The sequence below is a fragment of the Delphinus delphis genome, chromosome X (assembly GCF_949987515.2).
Source record: "Delphinus delphis chromosome X, mDelDel1.2, whole genome shotgun sequence".
Taxonomy (NCBI): Eukaryota; Metazoa; Chordata; class Mammalia; order Artiodactyla; family Delphinidae; genus Delphinus; species Delphinus delphis.
Genome location: NC_082704.1, coordinates 110,488,763 through 110,510,395, shown reverse-complemented (window position 1 = coordinate 110,510,395; position 21,633 = coordinate 110,488,763). Strand labels below are relative to the sequence as shown.

The 21,633-nt window shown below is 42.6% G+C and overlaps 1 protein-coding gene across 9 annotated transcripts in view; it reads right to left on the bottom strand.

The window, feature by feature from the left end:
• The window catches only part of PHKA2 (phosphorylase kinase regulatory subunit alpha 2), an 82,377-nt gene extending 60,744 nt beyond the window's left edge, over window positions 1-21,633 (bottom strand). For all 9 annotated transcript variants that reach the window (XR_009517994.1, XM_060002264.1, XM_060002267.1 and 6 more), the window contains exon 1: window positions 20,955-21,633. Coding sequence is in view for 8 of the 9 variants with exons in the window: in XM_060002264.1 (XP_059858247.1) it covers window positions 20,955-21,032 (78 nt within the window). In the remaining variant the exon portion in view is untranslated. The remainder of the gene's footprint in view (window positions 1-20,954) is intronic.

Here is a 21,633-nt window from a genome sequence, read left to right as displayed (position 1 = left end):
GGTATATATATATATACATATACATATATATATGGTTTTTGTATCCATTCAGCGAGCATGTGTCTTTTGGTTGGAGCATTTAATCCATTCACGTTTAAGGTAATTATCGATATGTATGTTCCTATAACCATTTTCTTAATTGTTATGGGTTTCTTTTTGTAGGCCCTATTATTCTCTTGTGTTTCCCACTTAGTGAAGTTCCTTTAGCATTTGTTGTAGAGCTTGTTTGGTGGTGCTGAATTCTCTTCGCTTTTGCTTGTCCGTAAAGCTTTTGATTTCTCTGTCGAATCTGAATGAGGTCCTTGCCGGGTAGAGTAATCTTGGTTGTAGGTTCTTCCCTTTCATCACTTTAAATATATAATGCTACTCCCTTCTGGCTTGTAGAGTTTCTTCTGAGAAATCAGCTGTTAACCTTATAGGAGTTCCCTTATATGTTATGTCGTGTTCCCCTTATGATTTCAATGATTTTTCTTTGTCTTTAATTTTTGTCTATTTGATTACTATATGTCTTGGTGTGTTTTCCTTGGGTTTATCCTGCCTGGGACTCTCTGTGCTTCCTGGACTTGGGTGGCTATTTCCTTTCCCATATTAGGGAAGTTTTTGACTACAATCTCTTCAAATATTTTCTCGGGTCCTTCCTCTGTTCTTCTCCTTCTGGGACCCCTTTAATGCGAATGTTGTTGCATTTAATGTTGTCCCAGATGTCTCTTAGGCTGTCTTCATTTCTTTTCATTCTTTTTTCTTTATTCTGTTCCGCAGCAGTGAACTCCACCATTTTGTCTTCCAGGTCACTTATCCGTTCTTCTGCCTCAGTTATTCTGGCATTGATTCCTTCTAGTGTATTTTTCATTTCAGTTACTGTACTGTTCATCTCTGTTTGTTTGTTCTTGAATTCTTCCAGGTGTTTGTTCTTTAATTCTTCTAGGTCTCTGTTAAACATTTCTTGCATCTTCTCCATCTTTGCCTCCATTCTTTTTCCAAGGTCCTGGGTCATCTTCACTATCATTATTCTGAATTCTTTTTCTGGAAGGTTGCCTATCACCACTTCATTTAGTTGTTTTTCTGGGGTTTATCTTGTTCCCTCATCTGGTACAAAGTCTTCTGCCTTTTCATTTTGTCTATCTTTCCGTGAATGTGGTTTTCCTTCCACAGGCTGCAGAATTGTAGTTCTTCTTGCTTCTGCTGTCTGCCCTCTATGTGAACAATTATTATATGAATAATTGTGAACAACTATGCTGTCATGGTGACGTCACCTGCTAGCTGTGATGGGCTGGGAAACACCCCCACCTGCCGCCTCCACAGCCGAATCATTACTGAATCTAAAGTGCTCAGAGATTAAAATGGTGATGAATTACTTGCCTTTTGCTTTAGGGCTTATAAAAAAATTGTTAAAGTAATAAACTGAAATCCTACTCTTCAGCATAGGGAGAAGAGGGGAAACGAATTGAGATATTAACATCAGACAAAGTAGACTTCACAGCAAAGAAAACGACCAGGGATACAGAGAGATGTTACATAATAATGAAAGGGTCAGTTCCTATGAAGATATAATAATCCTAAATGTGTGTGCACCTAACAAGAGGAAAAGGGATACAGACATAGGGCCTAGAAAAGAATAGAGACCAGAAGTAGATCCACACACATATGACAAATTGACCTTTGACAAAGGTCTAAACACAAAGGGAGAAAGAACAGTCTTTTTAATAAATGGTATTGGAACAAATGAACATCCATATGCAAGAAAATGAATCTGAATCTAAATCCCACATCTTACACAACGTTAACTCAAAATGGATCAGAGATCTAAATGTAAAATGTAAACCTATAAAACTTCTGTAAGAAAACATAGAAGATGGGACTTCCCTGGTGGCGCAGTTGTTAAGAATCTGCCTGCCAACGCAGGGGATACAGGTCTGAGCCCTGGTCTGGGAAGATCCCACATGCCACAGAGCAACTAAGCCCATGCGGCACAACTACTGAGCCCGTGCTCTAGGGCCCGCGAGCCACAACTACTGAGCCCATGTGCCACAACTACTGCAGGCCACGTGCCTAGAGCCTGTGCTCTGCAACAAAGAGAAGCCACCGCAATGAGAAGCCCGCACATCACAACAATGAGCAGCCCCTGCTCGCCACAACTAGAGAAAGCCTGCACACAGCAACGACGACCCAAGGCAGCCAAATATAGATAAATAAAATAATTTTAAAAAGAAAGAAAACATAGAAGAAAAATCTTCATGACTTAAAATTAGGCAAAATTAGCCATGACACCAAAAGCACCATCCATAGAAGAAAAATCGATAAACTGGACTTTATCAAAATTAAAACCTTTTTCTCTGTGAAAGACACTTAAGAGATAAAAAGACAAGCTATAGACTGGGAGAAACTATTTGCAAGTCACATGTTCAACAAGGGAATTGTATCCAGCATATGGAAAGAACTCTCAAAACTCAACAGTAAGAAAACAACTTATTTAAAAATTGGTTGAAAAAAAACTTGAAAAGGGCTTCCCTGTTGGCACATTGGTTAAGAATCTGTCTGCCAATGCAGGGGACACGAGTTCGAGCCCTAGTCCAGGAAGATCCCACATGCCATGGAGCAACTAAGCCAGTGCGCCACAACTACTGAGCCCGCACTCTAGGGCCTGTGAACCACAACTACTGAAGCCCGCGTGCCTAGAGCCCGTGCTCCACAACAAGAGAAGCCACTGCAACAAGAAGCACGTGCACTGCAATGAAGAGCAGCCCCTGCTCGCCACAGAGAAAGCCCGTGTGCAGCAATGAAGACCCAACGCAGCCAAAAATAGATAAATAAAATTTTTTTAAAAAGGCCAACATCATTAGCTATTAAGGAAATGCAAATTAAAACCACTGAGATAGCACTACCTACCTATTGAAATGGCTAAAATAAAAAAATACTGCCAAACCACATGATCATTTCAACAGATGCAAAAAAAGCATTTGATAAAATTCAACATCTATTCATGTTAAAAACTCTTACCAAAGTGGGTATAGAGGGAACATATCTCAACATAATAAAAGCTATTTATGACAAACCCACAGCCAACATAAGACTCAATGGTGAAAACCTGAAAGCCTTCCCACTAAAATCTGGAACAAGAGAAGGATGCCCACTCTCACTTCTCTTCAACATAGTATTGGAAGTCCTAGCCACAGCAGTCAGACAAGAAAAAGAAATAAAAGGTATCCAAATTGGAAGGGAAGAGGTAAAACTGTCATTATATGCAGATAACATGATACTATATACAGAAAACCCTTAAGACTCCACACAAAAACTAGTAGAACTAATAAACGAATTCAGCAAGGTAGCAGGATACAAGATTAACAAACAGAAATCTTTTGCATTTCTTTACACAAACAATGAAATATCAGAAAGGCAAAGTAAAAAACAACCCCTTTTAAAATCACATAAAAAAAATATCTAGGGGGCTTCCCTGGTGTCGCAGTGGTTTAGTCCGCCTGCTGATGCAGAAGACGCAGGTTCGTGCCCTGGTCCAGGAGGATCCCACATGCCGTGGAGCGGCTGGGCCCGTGGGCCATGGCCGCTGAGCCTGCGCATCCGGAGCCTGTGCTCCGCAGCGGGAGAGGCCACAGCAGTGAGAGGCCCGCGTACCGCAAAATAATAATAAAAATAAAAAATATCTAGGAATAAACCTGACCAAGGAGGTGAAAGACTTATGTGCTGAGAACTATAAAACATTGATTAAGGAAATTACAGATGATTCAAAGAAATGGAAAGATATCCCATGCTCCTGGATTGGAAGAATATTGTTAAAATGGCCATACTCCCCAAAGCAATCTACAGATTAAATGCGATCACTATCAAATTATCCATGACCTTTTTCACAGAACTAGAACAAATAATCCTAAAATTTATGTGGAACTATAAAAGACCTAGAATTGCCAAAATAAGCCTGAGGAAAAAGAACAAAGCTGGAGGTATAACCCACCCTGATTTCAGACTATACTACAAAGCTACAGTAATCAAAACAACATGGTACTGGCACAAAAACAGACATATGGATCAATGAAACAGAATAGAGAGCCCAGAAATAAATCCACACACCTATGATCAATTAATCTTCGGCAAAGGAGGCAAGAATATACAATGGAGAAAAGACAATCTCGTCAGCGAGTGGTGCTGGGCAAGCTGGACAGTCACATATAAATCAATGAAGTTAGAACACTCCCTCACACCATACACAAAAATAAACTCAAAATGGCTTAAAGACTTAAATATAGGGGCTTCCCTGGTGGCGCTAGTGGTTGAGAGTCCGCCTGCCGATGCAGGGGATATGGGTTCGTGCCCCGGTCCGGGAAGATCCCGCATGCCGCGGAGCGGCTGGGCCCGTGAGCCATGGCCGCTGAACCTGCGCGTCCAGAGCCTGTGCTCCGCAACGGGAGAGGCCACAACAGTGAGAGGCCCGCGTACCGCAAAAAACAAAACAAAAAAAAAGACTTAAATATAAAACATGACACCATAGAAATCCTAGAAGAGAACACAGGCAAAACATTCTCTGACATAAATGTAAGAATGTTTTCTTAGATCAGTCTCCCAAGACAAGAGAAATAAAAGCAAATATAACAAATGGAACCAAATCAAACTTACAAGCTTTTGCACAGCAAAGGAAACCATAAACAAAATGAAAAGACAACCTACGGAATGGGAGAAAATATTTGCAAATGATGCAACTGACAAGGGCTTAATTTCTAAAATATACAAACAGCTCATACAACTCAATAACAAAAAAACAAACAACCCAATCAAAAAATGGGCAGAAGACCTAAAGAGGCATTTCTCCAAAGAAGACATACAGATAGCCAACAGACACATGAAAAGATACTCAACATTGCTAATTATTAAAATCAAAACTAGGGACTTCCCTGGTGGCACAGTGGTTAAGAATCCGCCTGCCAATGCAGGGGACACAGGTTTGAGCCCTGGTCTGGGAAGACCCCACATGACGCAGAGCAACTAAGCCCGTGTGCCACAACAACTGAGCCTGCGCTCTACAGCCCACGAGCCACAACTACTGAAGCCTGCGTTCCTAGAGCCTGTGCTCGCAACAAGAGAACCCACTGCAACAAGAAGCTCACACACTGTCACGAAGAGTAGCTCCTACTCAGTGCAGCTAGAGAACGCCTGAGCACAGCAATGAAGACCCAACACAGCCAAAAATAAATTAATTAAAAAAAAAATCAAAACTACAATGAGGTATCACCTCATACCAGTCAGAATGGCCATCATCAAAGTCTACAAATAACAAATGCCAGAGAGGGTACGGAGAAAAGGGAACCGTCCTACACTGTTGGTGGGAATGTAAACTGGTACAGCCACTATGGAAAACAGTATGGAGGTTCCTTAAAAAACTAGAAAGACAGCTACCGTGTGATCCAGCAATCCCACTCCTGGGCAGATATCTGGAGAAAACTGTAATTTGAAAAGATACATTCACCCCAACGTTCACAGCAGCACTACTTACAATAGCCAAGACATGGAAGCAACCTAAATGTCCATCAACAGATGAATGGATAAAGAAGATGGGTGATATATACATGTGTGTGTGTGTGTGTGTGTGTGTGTGTGTGTGTGTGTGTATACACAGACAATGGAATACTACTCTCCCATAAAAAAGAATGAAATAATGCCATATGCAGCAACATGGATGGACTTAGAGATTATCATACTAAGTAAGTCAGAAGAGAAAGACAAATACCATATATCACTTGCATGTGGAATCTAAAATATGATACAAATGAACTTATTTACAAAAGAGAAACAGACTCACAGACATAGAAAATAAACTTATGGTTACCAGAGGGAAAAGGAGGTGGGGAGGGATAAATTAGGAGTTTGGAATGAGCAGATACAAACTACTATATATATAATAGATAAACAACAAGGTCCTATTGTATAGCACAGGGAACTATATTCAATATCCTGTAATAAACCATAATGGAAAAGAATATGAAAAAGAATATGTATATATATAACTGAGTCGCTTTGCTGTACACCAGAAACACAACATTGTAAATCAAGTATACTTCAATAAATAAGTAAATAAATGAAAATTTAAAGTATAGAAAAACTAATGCCAATACTAAGCGCTAACAGGGGCATAGAGCCACTTGAATCCTCATACACTGTTGGTGGGAATGCAAAATAGTGCTGCCATTCTAGAAAAGAGTTTGGCGATTTCTAATGAAGTTAAACAGACACTTACCCTATGACCCAGCAAACCTGCTCCTAAGTATTTACCCTAGAGAAATGCAAACCTCTACATGCATGTTTAAAGCAGCTCGATCCATAACTGCCAGAAACTGTAAATAACTCAAATTTCCTTCAACGGGTGAATGGATAAACACACTGTGATATGTCCATATAATGAATACTACTCGGCAATGAAAAAGAACAAACTACTGATACACACGACAGCTTGGATGAATCTCGGGGGCATTATACTAAGTGAAAGAAGCCACTCTCAAAGGTTACATACCATATGATTCCACTTACATGACAATCTTGAAAAGACAAAACTACAATGACACAGAACAAATCAGCGGTTTCTAGAGATTAGGGTTGGGTGGGATGTGTGACTATAAAGAGGTAGCAGGAGGGAGATTTTTTAGTCGAAGGAACTGCTTTGTATTTTGATTATGGTGGTGGTTACGTGACTCTATACATGTTTTAAAATTCATAGAACTGTAGTCTTTCTTTAGGAAACTCTGAAGAAGCATGAATCTTGGGAATGATTCAAACAGGTGGTAAATCCTCATTTTTGCTTTATAAGTAGAAAAGTGGGTAAAACAGGGGAGCTGCTTCAAGCATAGGAAATGGCTTATCCCTAGATTCAGAGATGAGATGGGTGAAACGGAGAATAGTAAACTCAAAGGACAGAGGTGAAGTTTAAGGAGGCAGAAGTTAGGGCAGTGAATTTCACTGAGGGTAACGGTACAGTGGTACAAGATGACCGAAGAAGACAGTGTACATGGCTCCCTAGGGTGGTGGGTATGTAGTTTAAAAACATATATTCAATGTTAAAATTATCAACCTGAAAAATAAAGATAATAAAAGCTCAATTCAATTGAGCTCAATTGAATTGATGATGAGTATCATCAATTGCTCCAAATCGTCCAAAAATATATTGAAGTAAGGCTGCCAAGAGGACTTGAAAGCGGGGCAGAATTGCAGGAAACCGATTTCAGGAGGTAGACTGGATTGCATTTAAAGCATAGGAAAAGAGGCAGAACGTCCACAATGATGCACTTGGCCAAAAAGGGCGTATGCGTTTTTTCCTGAATATATTCAGGAAATATATTCTTCGTCATATACGCTCAAGAAACAACACTTATACAATCTTCTTGGTTGGTGGCAATACCAAGATGATACTGAGAGCAATCAGGGGATGGGGAGGATTAACAACAGAAGAGAGCAGCGATGTTGAAAAGGTGGCATCCACTGCTCCTAAGAAGGCGTGTGCATGTGAGAGGAGGGGCAGGTAAGGGCTGCAAAGTGGATGCTGACCCAGAACAGCAGAACACTTAAGGACTTAGAAAACAGGTGGAAACAAAACTAGATACAATTCAACAAGAATTTATTTATTGGGCTTACGTGTTCAATAAATGTCTGCTTAACTAATTTTAGTAGCAATCACTCCCACACATTTGAGATGACTCAGCTCCCTTTACACATACACTCCCACTCCCAGGGCCCCAACAACTCTTTAAACAGAACCTCTTCTCTTTTTTCCAAATCACCCCCCCACTCCCCCATCCCAGCAGCTACTCTTTGACCCAGCCACATCTTGCCCCAGTATTTAGGTACAAGAAATTTCAACTATACAACACTGCCTGCAAGTTTTAACAACGAACGACCTACGAACAGCATGTGAGTGGATACCAAAAAATCAAGGCTATGTTAATGGAAGTAGAGTTTTCAGAACAAGGGAAATGAGCGTCTCACTGAACTGCCAGCCTGGCAGAGCACACCTGGCATACTGTCACTGCCAAACACCATGTTTGAAAAGGGATATTCCCTACCTGGAACATACCCAGAGGTTGGTCAGAGCTATGAAGAGGCTGAGAGCCACAGCTCATGAAGGGAGAATAGGGTGTTTAGAGAAGGTTTAAGGGAGAGCAAGTTAGCATCTTCAAATTGCTGAAAGGTTGTCCTCTGAAAGAGGGATTTGATTTTTTTGGCTATTCAACTCAAGTCAGATTTCAACTCAACGTAAGAGCTTCCTAATATTTAGAATTTTCCAAATAGAATGGACAGGGTTGTAGGTAATGTGAGCTCAGTCTCTGGTATTATTTGTGCAGAAGGTCCCTGAAGGCCGTTCCTCAAGGGAGGCACGGAACATAATGCAGTGTTTAAGGCCACAGCCCCCACACTGTGTAAGATACACCTGGGTTCAAATCTGCTCTGCCACTTATTAGCTATGTGATCTTGAGCGAATTACTTAACTTCTCTGGCCCTTGGTTTCCTTTTGTATAAAAAGGAGGGTTCGAAGCAGACTGGAGACCATGGGTCGGGACCCCTCGGGCCCTTTACTTCATCCCCATTCTAATGGAAACCACTGTTGCCTCTGCCTATCCAGTAACTGTTCCCCCCTTTTCTGGTAATGGCCTATAATTTCCCCTGCTCTGATTCAGTAGTGGTTCTGGGGAGGGGAGGCAGGGTTGATCCCATAACTGCCTGACCCCTGGCCACAACCCCAGCTGCAGGGAAGGATGTGTGACCCAGCCTGGCCAATCTAGGCACAGTTCAGGCATGTGCACACGACCCAAGCTGGACCAACTGAGAGCCATTCACAGTCAGGACTTTCTCTAGGGGCACTATAGGAAAAGCTTGCTTTCTACAGAGGGCACCAATCTGAAAGACTATAACCTGGAGCTGCCAAGGGACCACTTCTGCCACCACCTGAGATGAGCCTGCCAGAGAATAAAGCCCACTCTGAGTCAAACAGGGCCAAGTAATACAAAGAGATATACTTGGTCATTTGAGCTCCTAAATCCAGCCATGCCTGAACCTAGCCCAGTCGCTTGGGATTTTCAGTTATTTGAGCAATAAATTCTCTTTTGTGCTTAAAGGCCATTTGAGGTGGGTTTGTGTCAGTTACATCTGAAAGAATCCTGACAGATACAACTACAAATGCCTATTAACTGGCCACAGTGAACTAGATACCGTAAAAACATTTGATGCTATTAAAGAAATCTAAGATTGAGGCAATATTGAGGCAAAATACATAAGCTAGATGGTAGCACCAAACTACTTAATTTAACATTTTGCAGTTCAATTTCTACCTGGAGGGCACACAGATGGATGCTGTCATCTACCCACCAAAAACGGCACAGAGAGGATAGATTCCTTCTTCCCCTCCCTCCGTCCCAAAAGAAAATCGGAATAGCTCCTTACTGATCTCTCTGCCTCTAGTACTGCTTTCCTTCCAATCCATCCTCCACAAAGGGAGGTCACTGAAAGACCTAGAATCTCAAGCCTTCACTGCCCTGCTCAGAATTCTCCGACCCTACAAGATAGAACCGAAGTCCCTTGGGTAGCCATACAAGGCTCATCATGTGCTGGCTCTTCCTCTCACATCCCGCCTCATCACCCGTCGCTCCCTCCTTAGCTCCCCAGAAAACCCCAATTAGTATTTCCTGCACATGCTCTGCTCTCGCACTTCTGGGCCTGTGCACACACTCCTCTCCCCGCCTGTAATGCTCTCCAGCAAACGCCTCTCCTTCACATGCTCCCTCCTCCATGAAGCCTTCCTGAAGCTCCTTTTCCTATGCTCCAAGGGACAGAGGTCAGAGGCCTCCGGCTAACTCCTACCCTTAGACCTCTTTCCTTTGGATTAAGAATCGCTTAGTGCATCCCACCAACTTGCTCAGTTCCAAGGGAGGAATATACTGTTCAATTATTCAAATGCAATGCCCAAAAGAAACTAAGATAAATGTTGAAAATACATGATTACTCCCCCAGCCCCCTGTTCCCTACCGCCCCTGTGCTGGTAAAGCAAAAAATAGAATGTGAGAATTTCTATTACAAAAACTCCGAAAACTGGTTAAATTCATTTGTTGTATGGGAATTTTGTTCTAGCAACTGTTTGAAATGTTAAAGGAGATGGGGAAGGGCAATGCCTTGGACTTGCGAGAGGTTTTTTAAAGTGGGAATGACAGCAGCATTGGTTTTAAAATGACTGCATCTGTAATTGAGACTACTGGTTGTGTGAGTAACCCTTCTTTTTTCCATTATTTATTTATTATTTACTTTTTAATAGATTTATTTTATTTACTTATTTTTAGCTGCGTTGGGTCTTCATTGCTGCACGCGGGCTTTCTCTAGTTGCGGCGAGCGGGGGCTACTCTTTGTTGCGATGTGCGGGCTTCTCACTGCGGTGGCTTCTCTTGTTGCAGAGCACAGGCTGTAGGCACACGGGCTTCAGTAGTTGCGGATCGCGGGCTCTAGAGCGCAGGCTCAGTAGTTGTGGCGCACGGGCCTCAGTAGTTGCGGATCGCGGGCTCTAGAGCGCAGGCTCAGTATTTGTGGCTCACGGGCTTAGCTGCTCCGCGGCATGTGGATCTTCCCGGACCGGGGCTCGAACCCATGTCCCGTGCACTGGCAGGCGGATTCTTAACCACTGTGCCACCAGGGAAGCCCCTTTTCCATTAGTTTAAAAGATAGGTTTCGGGCTTCCCTGGTGGTGCAGTGGTTGAGAGTCTGCCTGCCGATGCAGGGGACACGGGTTCATGCCCCGGTCCGGGAAGATTCCACGTGCCGCGGAGCGGCTGGGCCCGTGAGCCATGGCCACTGAGCCTGCGCGTCCGGAGCCTGTGCTCCGCAATGGGAGAGGCCACAACAGTGAGAGGCCCGCGCACCGCAAAAAAAAAAAAAAAAAAAAAAAAAAAGATAGGTTTTGCATAATTTGATATGTAAACCTCAAGCTTTCAGAGAATACTGTTGAAAATTTAAGCTCTAACATGCAACAGCCTCATGCTTTACCTAAGGAGATCACAGGTGTGCAATTTTCACTTGCAAATGATGTCTTTTTCTAAATTGCTGCCGATTAGATTTCCCCCTCTGGGTTCACAAATAAAGCACAGGCTGCAAGCTGCCCTGGGCCGACGCATCTGTATCATCTCATACGACTGAGTGATGGCTTACAGGGAAACAAACTGGGTCGGAGGCCAAGCGCTGCAGGCATCCACTTCATTTTAGCTTTGTTCTAGCTTCGTTCCAGATCCCAGTGCTCATCTTAAAACTTTCAAACTTCACAGAAACCATTCTGGGCCCCTCAGCTACAATCAAATGTGCAAATGACTTTACCACTCTTTTAGGAGATTTTAATTCTTTGACTCTCTTGCCAATTCCTTAGCTTGAGGTATCAGTCCTTAGCCTGGTGTTGTGGAAACTTATAGAACACATTCAAACTCAGTAGGGCTGTCAGAATCCTCCTGGCCACGCCTGAAGTCCCAGGTATCAAGGGATTACTGGGTGCCACACTAGTAACCTTTCACCTGAACAGGAAAATTGCAAATGTCACCATTTGATATTTTCAATGACTTTTATTCCATCAGGTTCGGGTTCAGAGCATGGTGGCATCACACCTGTCACTCTGCCTCTGGGCTCTCCGGGAGTCCATAGATGGGCTTTGTGGGGGCAGGGAGCTGGAGGTCCTTAGACTCCTGGAACTTTCATGTGAGCATTTTTCCCAGGAGAAGATAAGATATTCACCCATCATCAAATTCTCAAATGGGTCTGTAACCCATTTGATTAAGGAACACTTCTCTAAATGTATTTTATGAACATTATGTTCTCCCGACCTATTATGAGGCAGATGTGATATTTACTTCACTCTATTAGTGAATAACTTTATTTCGCAGCAATCTGGTATGTCTAAAGTATTTCTCTCTACTCTTTGGCCTGTTTCCAACAAGACGGAGCACTTATCACGGGGCTGTCAGCTCACCAAACGGATGACCTTGAAAAAGGTCCCCTCAACTCCCTTGGCTGGTATTCTTCAACTGTAAAAGGAGATTAGGTGATCTACATGACCTTTTAGATCCCTGCGAAACTTGGGAGAGATTTCCCTCGTACGGGTCTATTATGGTCCTTTATTTGTAAATGGAAGATTCAAGGACTTTTTTCATTGAATTACTCTAATGTTTTTATCTGGCACTAAAATGTTTAAAGGCTGTCCTGAAAAGAGCACAGCAAAAGCCCCCCTCCTGGCTGCACCTAAAAAGAACTGAAGTGGGAGATGGCAGAAGGCAGGGCTGGGGTTGATACTAGGTTATCTATCAAGTGCTCTCTTTCTCGAATCTTCGACACACAGACCAGACAACCATCTGTCAGACAGTCCCTTTCTGACTACGGACGAAAAATGTCATTTCTGCCCTTTTTGGACTCAGGGCTGCTGGGAATGCTTGTGTATGCCCTGGCCCACAACTGTTCTCATTCCCATCTTGACTATTAAATAAATTCCTGCTAGATTAAACTGAACTAAGGACAACGGATAGGTTGCAGCAACTCTGGCCCAGTCTCTTTTTATGGACATACAATTAGGTTCTAAGAATCCCCAAATGATGGTTGTATGGTAGAGGTCTGACGAATAATAATAACAAGAGCAGTGGTCATTTGTTAACTGCACATACTACAGCACACAGACTATGTGGTTTAAGCATTTTAATTCATTCATTTATTCATTCAATCAACAACTGTTTTTAAAATCTCTACAACTGCCAGACACTAAGTGCTAAGGACAAAATGGTAATTAAAAAGAAATCCTTGGTCCTGTGCAGCGGACTTTATAGCCTAGTGGGAATTCATTCATTTTAAGTCACACAAATAGATGTAAAATTCCAACTCGGTTACGTGCAGCAAAGGGGATGTGTGTCATGCTGTGAGGGCATCAAGGAGGGAGGGGAGGGAGGGCTCCCCCGGTGGAGCCGGGGTGGAAGAGAGGTTAAGATGTTACCCAGAGTGAGGGTGCAGCAGGAGGGCATACCTGCTTTGGAAAAGACCACTTTGGCTGCAGTCAGGAGAAATACCGGGAGGGGACTGAGAGTAGCTGCAGAGAGAAAACAGGCTGGGAAGCTAGTACCGGGGTAGAGACTAGCAAGGCTGGCAGCTTAGACAAGGAGGGCGGTGACGGTAGAGCAGAGGAGAAGCAGCAGATGGATTCGAGAGACGTTCAGGAGATAGAATCAGCAAAGCTTGGTGATGGAATAGATACAGGTGGGAAAGGAAGAAAGAAGGGACCAAAAAGACTCCTGGGTTGCTGACTTGGGGCTCCAAATGGGTGGTGGTACCCAGATTTGTTGGGAAAGATCAAGAGTTTGCTGTTGGGCATGAGAGATTGGGGGTGGTTTTCTCTCATTTTCTCCCTCCTGGTATGGCTCTTGACAAAGTCACGTTTTCAAGTCAGCTGAGCCAGCTGTTAAGCATTTACCAGCACACCACTGATGGTGCGTGAGAAGCTGGTGAGCTAGGCTGCAGCTGGACTGCAAAGTTTGATAGAACTCTGCATTTTATTCTAGGAGTGACGAAAGCCATGGCAAGTTGTAGGCAGGAGAGCAGTGTAGTCTGGTGCCTGATGTAAGGTTGCTTACTGCTGGGGAGGAGGGGCCAAGAGTGGAAGCAAGGAACTAATCAGGAGGCTAGAGGGGCAGTCCAGGCATGAGATGATGGTGGCCTGGACTCGGGTGGGGGCAGTGGACAGGGACAGAAGTGGGTGGAGCGCAGAGAGATTTTGGTGATCTAATTCATTAGGACATTCTCTCACTTTTTGGTGGGGCATGAGGGAAAAGAAGAAATCCAAGCTGACTCCTGGGTTACTCCTAGACTATGTTTATTAATACGGCCTTAATTTTTACAACTTAATAAAATCTCGAACATACAGGAAAGCAGAGAGAACAATATAACCAATACCCATCACTCAGATCCAACAAATGAAAGCATTCCACCATGAAGGAACGGTACAAATTCCTTCCTTTTTTAAAAAAGAAATAAAATGTTACAGATAAAGTTGAAGGCTTTTTTTCCTTTATTAATATGGTAAGTTATATTAATAGATTTTCTTAAAGAAAATTTCCTGGTGTTACTGACATAAACTTTACTTGATTATGCTGTATTTTTAATACATTGCTGGCTTCATTTTATTAATAATTTACTTTATATTTTTGCATCAATATTTATAAGTGAATTTCCTCCATAAATAATATTTCTCATTACGTCTTGTTTGACTATGGTATCTTGGGATATTGGCCACATAAAAGGAGTTGGTAGTTATCCCTCTTTATCTTTTATCTGAAACAGTTTATTTAAGATAGGGGTTATCTGTTAATCTCTTGCCCCTCTCTCACTCCATTGTAGTCACCACGCAAAAACCCGAGCTCTGGTTAAATGTGACTCTTTGCCTACCGCTGGGGGTGCACCTGCGCAGCTGGAAAAAAAAACACAGCCATACTGGTTGAACTTGCTTGAAATTAAGGACCCTTAATGCTGTCCAACAATCATGCTAGAAATCCCTGGACCATCCATTCCCTTCTTCTCCTAAAGGACAATTTCAAACCTTCTCCCCTCTCCTCAAACCTCTGATAACTCCTCTCCAACTTCACTCTCGGCTAATGACGGTGCCTTGTGTTTCACTGAGAAAGCAGAAGCCATCAAAAGAGAACACTGAGCCCGCATACCCTGCCTTCCCTCTTGTTTTGATGGATAAACTATCTCTGCTCCAGTAATTCCCACTCTCACTCTTGCATTATCAGTTTTTCCCTATCTACTGGATCATTTCTACCAGATATATAATTTCTCAAATAAACCCCTCTCAAGCTCACATCTCCACCCAACCACTGCTCTCCTTTACAGCAGAATCTTCAAAAGAATCGTTTCAACGCGATCTTTAGCTCTTGTTCTTCCCTTCTCGAGCTCCCCTCAACCAATTTCTGCCTCTAATACTCACATAAACTGCATGACAAGATCACCAACAACTTCCACACCGCTAAATCTAATGGTCACTTCTCAGTCTTGTTGCTACTTGTCTTTGACCCATTATTAGTCTTTCCCCCATCTGATACTCCTCCTTGAATCACTTTCCTCACTTGGCTTCTAGGACGACAACCACCCTTGGCTGGTTTTCCCCCTTCCTCATCTGCTGCTTCTCAGTCTCCCTTGGTGTTCCCTCCTCATCTTCCGGAGCTCTCCATTTTTGGAAAGCTCCTCTTTAAATGTCATCTCTTCTCTGTTTAACTCACTCCTGTGATCTCATCCAGTCTCATTATCTTTCATTACATATATGTGTACCAACAGCTCCAAGATTTTCATCTCCAGCCCTAACCTCTCCCCTGACTTCTAGACTCATATATTCAACTGCCTATTTACCATTTCCACTTGGATGTCTAACGGTCACCTCGAAATTAATAAAACTCCTTATCTTCCCCCAGAAACTTGCTCCTCCACAATCTTCCCCATCTCAGTAAAAGGCAATTCCATCCTACCAGTTACTCAAGCCAAAAATCTTGGAGTCATTCTTGACTTTTTTCCATACATCATATACTCAGTCCACGAGTAAAACCTGTCTCTACCTATGAAATTTTCCCCAAACTCAACCATTCCTATCTGTCTCCACTACAACCACCCTTGCCTGAGCCATCATGCTCCAATTGCAGAAGCTTCCTAACTGGTCGCCCTGTTGTGCATCTTGACACCTTATATTCCATGCAACCGGTGGAGTGATTCTTTTCAAACATCATTCAGATGATGCCACTCATCTGCTCAAAGCCCTCTCACAGCTTCCCTTCCCACTCAGAATAAAAGCCAAATTCCTTAGCCTTCAAAGATGAATGAATAAATAAACCTCTAAATGTTCCTTGGTCCTAGTCTATAAACTCATCTTGGACTAGGAATTTTTTCACTCATTCAATTTTCTTTAATGGTTATAGTCTAATTAGGATGTAAATTTTTCTTGCTTTAACACTGGTAACATTTATCTAGAAAACTGTCATTTACGTTTTCAAATTTACTGCCCAAAATTGTTCATAGTATTTTTCCATTTTCTCCTAATATTGTCTATTTGTCCCTTTTCCCATCCCCCCATCAACCCTGACAGAAGTTTGCCTTTTTATTAGTCTTTTTAAAAAACTAGCTTCTGATTTTGTCAATCTTTATTATTTGTTTTATATTACATTAATTGTTGGTCTTATCTTTATTATTTCCTTTCATCTATTTCCTTGGGTATACTCTGTTGTCCTCTTCTCAACTTGAGTTCATTAATTTGTAAATCTTTCTTCTTTTCTTATACATTTCAGGATATAAACTTCTCTTCACATCCCACTTTAGCTATATTCCATAAATTGGTATTTGGAATGCCTTTGTTTTTATTCAGTTCTAAATATTTTATAATTTCCATTATAATTTCTTCTTAGATCCATGACATCATATGTGTACATATATATGTATGTGTGTGTATATATTCATGACGTACATATCCATTATGTTTAAATATATTTAGAAGTGGGCTTAGTAGGATTCCAAACATATTTGGTGGGGGGGGCGTTAGCAGTCATTGTTTATTGCTAATTTTCTTGCATTTTGGTCAAAAAATGTGGTATGCATAAAGTTGACTCTTCAGTATTTTTTGAGGTTTCCTTTATACCCTAATTTGTCATCAATTTTTGAAAAATATACTTTGCAAGGTTGAAACAAATAAGTATTTTCTACTGGTTGGGCACAGAATTCTACGTATGTATTACTTGATCAAGTTTGTTTCTTAGGGAAGTGTTCAAATTTTCTATGTCCTAATTATTTCTCTGCTTTATTAGTATCTGAGAGAAGGGTATTTAAAAACTCCCACTATGGTTATGGATTTGTTAACAATTAAGTCAAGTTTTTCTTTATACATTTTGAAGCTATGTTGTTAGTATTCTGTGGGTTTAAAACTGCTCTATTTTTTTTGGTGAATTATCCTTTTATCATCTAGTAATAACATTTCTTAATCCCTAATAGAATTCTTTTAAATTTCAAAAGCTTATCTGTCTGATGTTAGTATCAATATAATTACTCCAACTTATTTTTGGTTAGCATTTGCCTAGTATATCTTGTCTCACTAATTACTTTCAAACTTTCAGTATCCTCTGTTTTAGGTTTGTCTCTTATAAATCACATATATCTTTAAAATTTTTTAAAAATTAATTTCCATTATCTGGTTAATTTAAAATTTTACATCTATTGTGATTGCCTTTTTATCACTCTTTTTAAAAAACTGGCTTTTGGTTTTGTCAATCTTTATTATTTAGCAGTAAGTACATTTGGCAAATGACTAATGGAAAAAATTCTCTTTCACTGACACAGGAAAAGGAATTAGTTGATATGCTAGCTGATCTGAACAAAGTATTGCCTCTAACAAAAGAATAATTACGAGTTTGGTATATTTAACACTGATTTCTAACAAGTGAAATCAATGTAAGTTGATGTCAACTTAAAAAGCTCAACATCACTAATCATCAGAGAAATGCAAATCAAAACCACAATGAGATACCACCTCACACCTGTCAGAACGGCCATCACCAAAAAGACCACAAATAACATGTTGGTGAGGATGTGGAGAAAAGGGAACCCTAGCACACTGCTGGTTGGAATGTAAATTGGTGCGGCCACTACAGAAAAGAGTATGGACCTCAAAAAACTAAAATCAGAACTACCATATGATCCAGCAATTCCACTCCTGGGTATATATCCAAAAAAAACAAAAACACTAATTTGAAAAGATACATGCACCCCAATGTTCATAGCAGCATTACTTACAATAGCCAAGATATGGAAGCAACCTAAATGTCCATCAACAGATAAATGGATAAAGAAGATGTGGTGTATATATACAATGGAATACTACTCGACCATAAAAAAGAATGACATTCTGCCATTTGCAACAACATGGATGGACCTAGAGGGTATTAGGCTTAGTGAAATAAGTCAGACAGAGAAAGACAAATACTGTGTTTTATCACCTATATGTGGAATCTAAAAAATAAAGCAAACAAACAAATATAACAAAACAGAAACAGACTCACAGATATGGAGAACAAATTAGTGATTACCAGTGGGGAGAGGGAAGGGGGGAGGGACAAGATAGGGGTAGGGGACTAAGAGGTACAAACTACTATGTATAAAATCAAGAAGCTACAAGGATATTTTGTACAGCATGGGGAAATATAGCCCTTATTTTATAATAACTTTCAATGGAATATAACCTATAAAACTATTGAATCACCAAGTTATACACCTGAAACTAATATGGTAAATCAACTATACTTTAAAAAAAAACCGAACAAATCAGAAAGAGGTCAGCCTTGTACCAGTTGACAATGAAAACTGCCTCATAAACATCTGCACCTATCTACAGGGGATGGGAAATACAGTATAAACTTTAGAAACCACTCATTCAGAGTCCAGCTCATTCATTTTTTATTGTGGTAAAATATGCATAACATAAAATTGCTCATTCATTCTTACACAGTGGACAGGTGACCTGCCTAAGATCACTCAGAAAAGATGACCAGGCCCTAAATGGGTTAGGGCTCTACAACTGTGAAAACTAGCTGTTGCGGCGGGATGGGTGCGAGGTGGGGGAAAGTGGGAAGGAGTGATTCTGCATGTGCAGACTCACGGGATTTTCCAACAGAACCGTACTTGGAGTGTTCTGGTTAACCAGAAAAGCTTGACTATGCAGTCAGGAAGGGAAAAACAGGGCAAACATGAGGGCTTCTCACGAACTACCCCCAAAATAAATACAACTAAAGGCTCAGGCAACTTTTTTTTAATCATTAAAATGTTGGAGAGGAAAGTCCAATGCTGCAGATTTGCTTTAATGGGAAGACAGTTCTTTTGCTCCTGAGGGAAGGTAAGCTTGGATCAATAGCTGGGTCATTAGGATGGCTCAGAGTCTGCAGAACATATTTTATCAACAAGGACTTAAGAGTACTTTTCATGTGCCTGGAGCACTGCTTGATGCAAAAGGAATGAAACTGATGAGGTCTCTGTGCTTAAGGATCTCACAGAATCCATGAGGAGACATAATTATGTTCAAAGACCAGAAAGCAATTAGTAGCTGTATCAAGGCCTTCAGGAAAAAGAGCATCCTGGGCCAGGGTGGTGAGGCGAGGACTTGTGGCCTGGATATGTGTGGCCTATATCAAAATCGTAACACCATCAACAGCACTCAACTATTTGCTAACTGCCTACTGGGGCGGGGGGCAGACAACATACTGGGCAGTAATCACAGGTGTTTATATCCTCATTTTACAGATAAGGGCATAGTCTCAGAGAGGCTGGGAAACGGTTACACCTGTAGTTGAAGGACGAGCTAGAGATTCAAACCCAGGTGTGACACAAGAACCAAGCTTGATCAGTTCTCCTTAAAGCCCCTTCCATCACAGTAATGAAGGGCCAGGATTTTCAACTTGGATTTTTAAAACACTTTGTAGAAGTAATTATAATATATTCCAAAGAGGAAGGCAAAAAAAAAAAAAAAAATCACCCCCACTTGCCTGCCTACTTCTTCTTCAGTTCTTAGCTTGAACATCGTCTCTTCCAGGACTCCTCCCTGCTCCCCAAACTGGGCTAAGCTCCCAAAATAAGAACCACAGTCCTTCATGTGCAATTTCAAAAGCCAATATGCTCTGAAAATTTAAAGTGTTTTCATAATTTTGCAGCAAGCTCGTTTGGTAGCAAAAGGTGACCTGATGTGAAACTACTTTCAGTCTTTACTTTTCCTACTCAGTGTGAATCTTCATATTCCAATGTGGAAAATAATAATGTGTTTGATTAAGGGTGCTGCCTAGACTTCACTGCAGTTACTAGAGAATATATATGTATATTACCTTCCTAAAGTCCAAACACTGCTGACTTGCAAACCACATCTGACCCCAGGAGTTTCGGACAAGGGACTCTGGACCTATTCCCTACGCATAAATCTGACTGCACTACAAGTATTTATTCTTCTTTGTAGGCCCAGCACCTGACAGAGTGCCTTGCACATAATAGGGACACAATAAATATCTCCTGAATGAAGAAACAAGGCTGTGAAATTGGCTATAGGGAAAAGGGTCAGTGGCTTGGGAGTGACCACGGCTCCCAACTTGAAGGCCAGGCCTCTACCCTGGAAGGCCACTTCCTTCTCTGACATGGAGCTCCTATAAATAATTGCCGTTGATGGAGGGCAAGCAACATAGCTGTTGTCTTCACTAGGAATAAAAATAGTCCAGTGGTCTTACATGATGGGCCCAGATATAACTTTAGCCGGGTAATACAAAACAGGAGACATTCCATACCTCAGACTACATGGGCAGCTTCGAAGATTCCCTCCAACTTGGGAGAAGACCTGCACTGGGTCTAACCCTGCTACCTGCAGTAACCTTTCTGGCCTGCAGTTTTCTCATCTGTAAAATGGCAACCAGAGTAAGCCCTAAGACCCTCGCAGGTGGGTCTCTAACAAGATAATTCAAGGGCAGAATAGCAGCAGTCGCCACACACCCCGGAGTGGGATGCACACCTCAGGAGTTTCTTCACTCCCGTCTACTGTCCTCGCAGTCCAGAGCTCACCATCCTCATTCAGTGTGCTCTGTCCAAACTACACACACCTCCTTCCATCCAAAAGCAGCAGAGTCAATGCAGAAAGACGCGTTTTGTACCCAGGGCACCCAGGGGGCTCCTTCTATCTTCGATCCCAAACAGCGGTCAAAGAATCCTGTGCAGTGTAGCCGCACAGCCCTTAGGTCCCCTGGCTCGTAAAGTGGACGGGGTGGGGAGTAACCATCGGCCAGCAAGGACCGGATTTAAAGAGGAAATTTCCTCTTAACTGCAAAGTCTCAGCACACGAGAGGGGGCTGGGTAGGAGAATAAGTGCCTCGAGATGGCAGTTCGGGGTGGTTCTTCCTTACCTGGTAACACAGGATTGTCTGCTGCACCAGCCGCGCGTATCCGTCTAAGCGGACCCCGGAATTGCTCCTGCTCCTCATCTCCGCGTTGCTCCGGGGCCTCGGCGTCCGACCTGCTACAAGGCGGTGGGACGCCTGGGCTGCGGCCGCCGAGCGGGCCCGGTTCCCAAGCACTCACAGCCTCGGTCAGTTCTCGAGATGGAGACCGGCGTTACGAGGTAGGGACTTTTTTAAACGATAGAACCAAACTATGATTGGAAAGCAAGCCAACTAGAGTTTCTTACTGCTGAAAGGCGCGGAGGAGGAGAAAGGGGCTGGCGCTACGGCTGCCCCGCCTTGACCAGGTCCGTAGCGCTTCCGACGCTCGCGAGTCTCTCGCGGCCCCGCGGGAGAAGTGGGGAACTGGGTTCCGGGCGTGGGGCGACGATGCCCCCGCCGAGCCTTTTCTGTCTTCGGGCTGTCGCGAGACGGCCTCGGGGCCGGCCGCGAACTCTACACGACCCGCCTGCCGCAGCAGACTCACAGCCCAGTCCCCGGCCGCGCCCCCGCCGCGGAACGGAACCCTCCGAGTCGCGGCCAGTGGGGGAAGAAAAACGAGGTGGCCCCCGAGAGCAGCGGGGAACTTGGCTCCGGGCGGGAACGTTTGCCTCTCTCAGCCCCTTATCTCCCTGCCGGCCGTCGA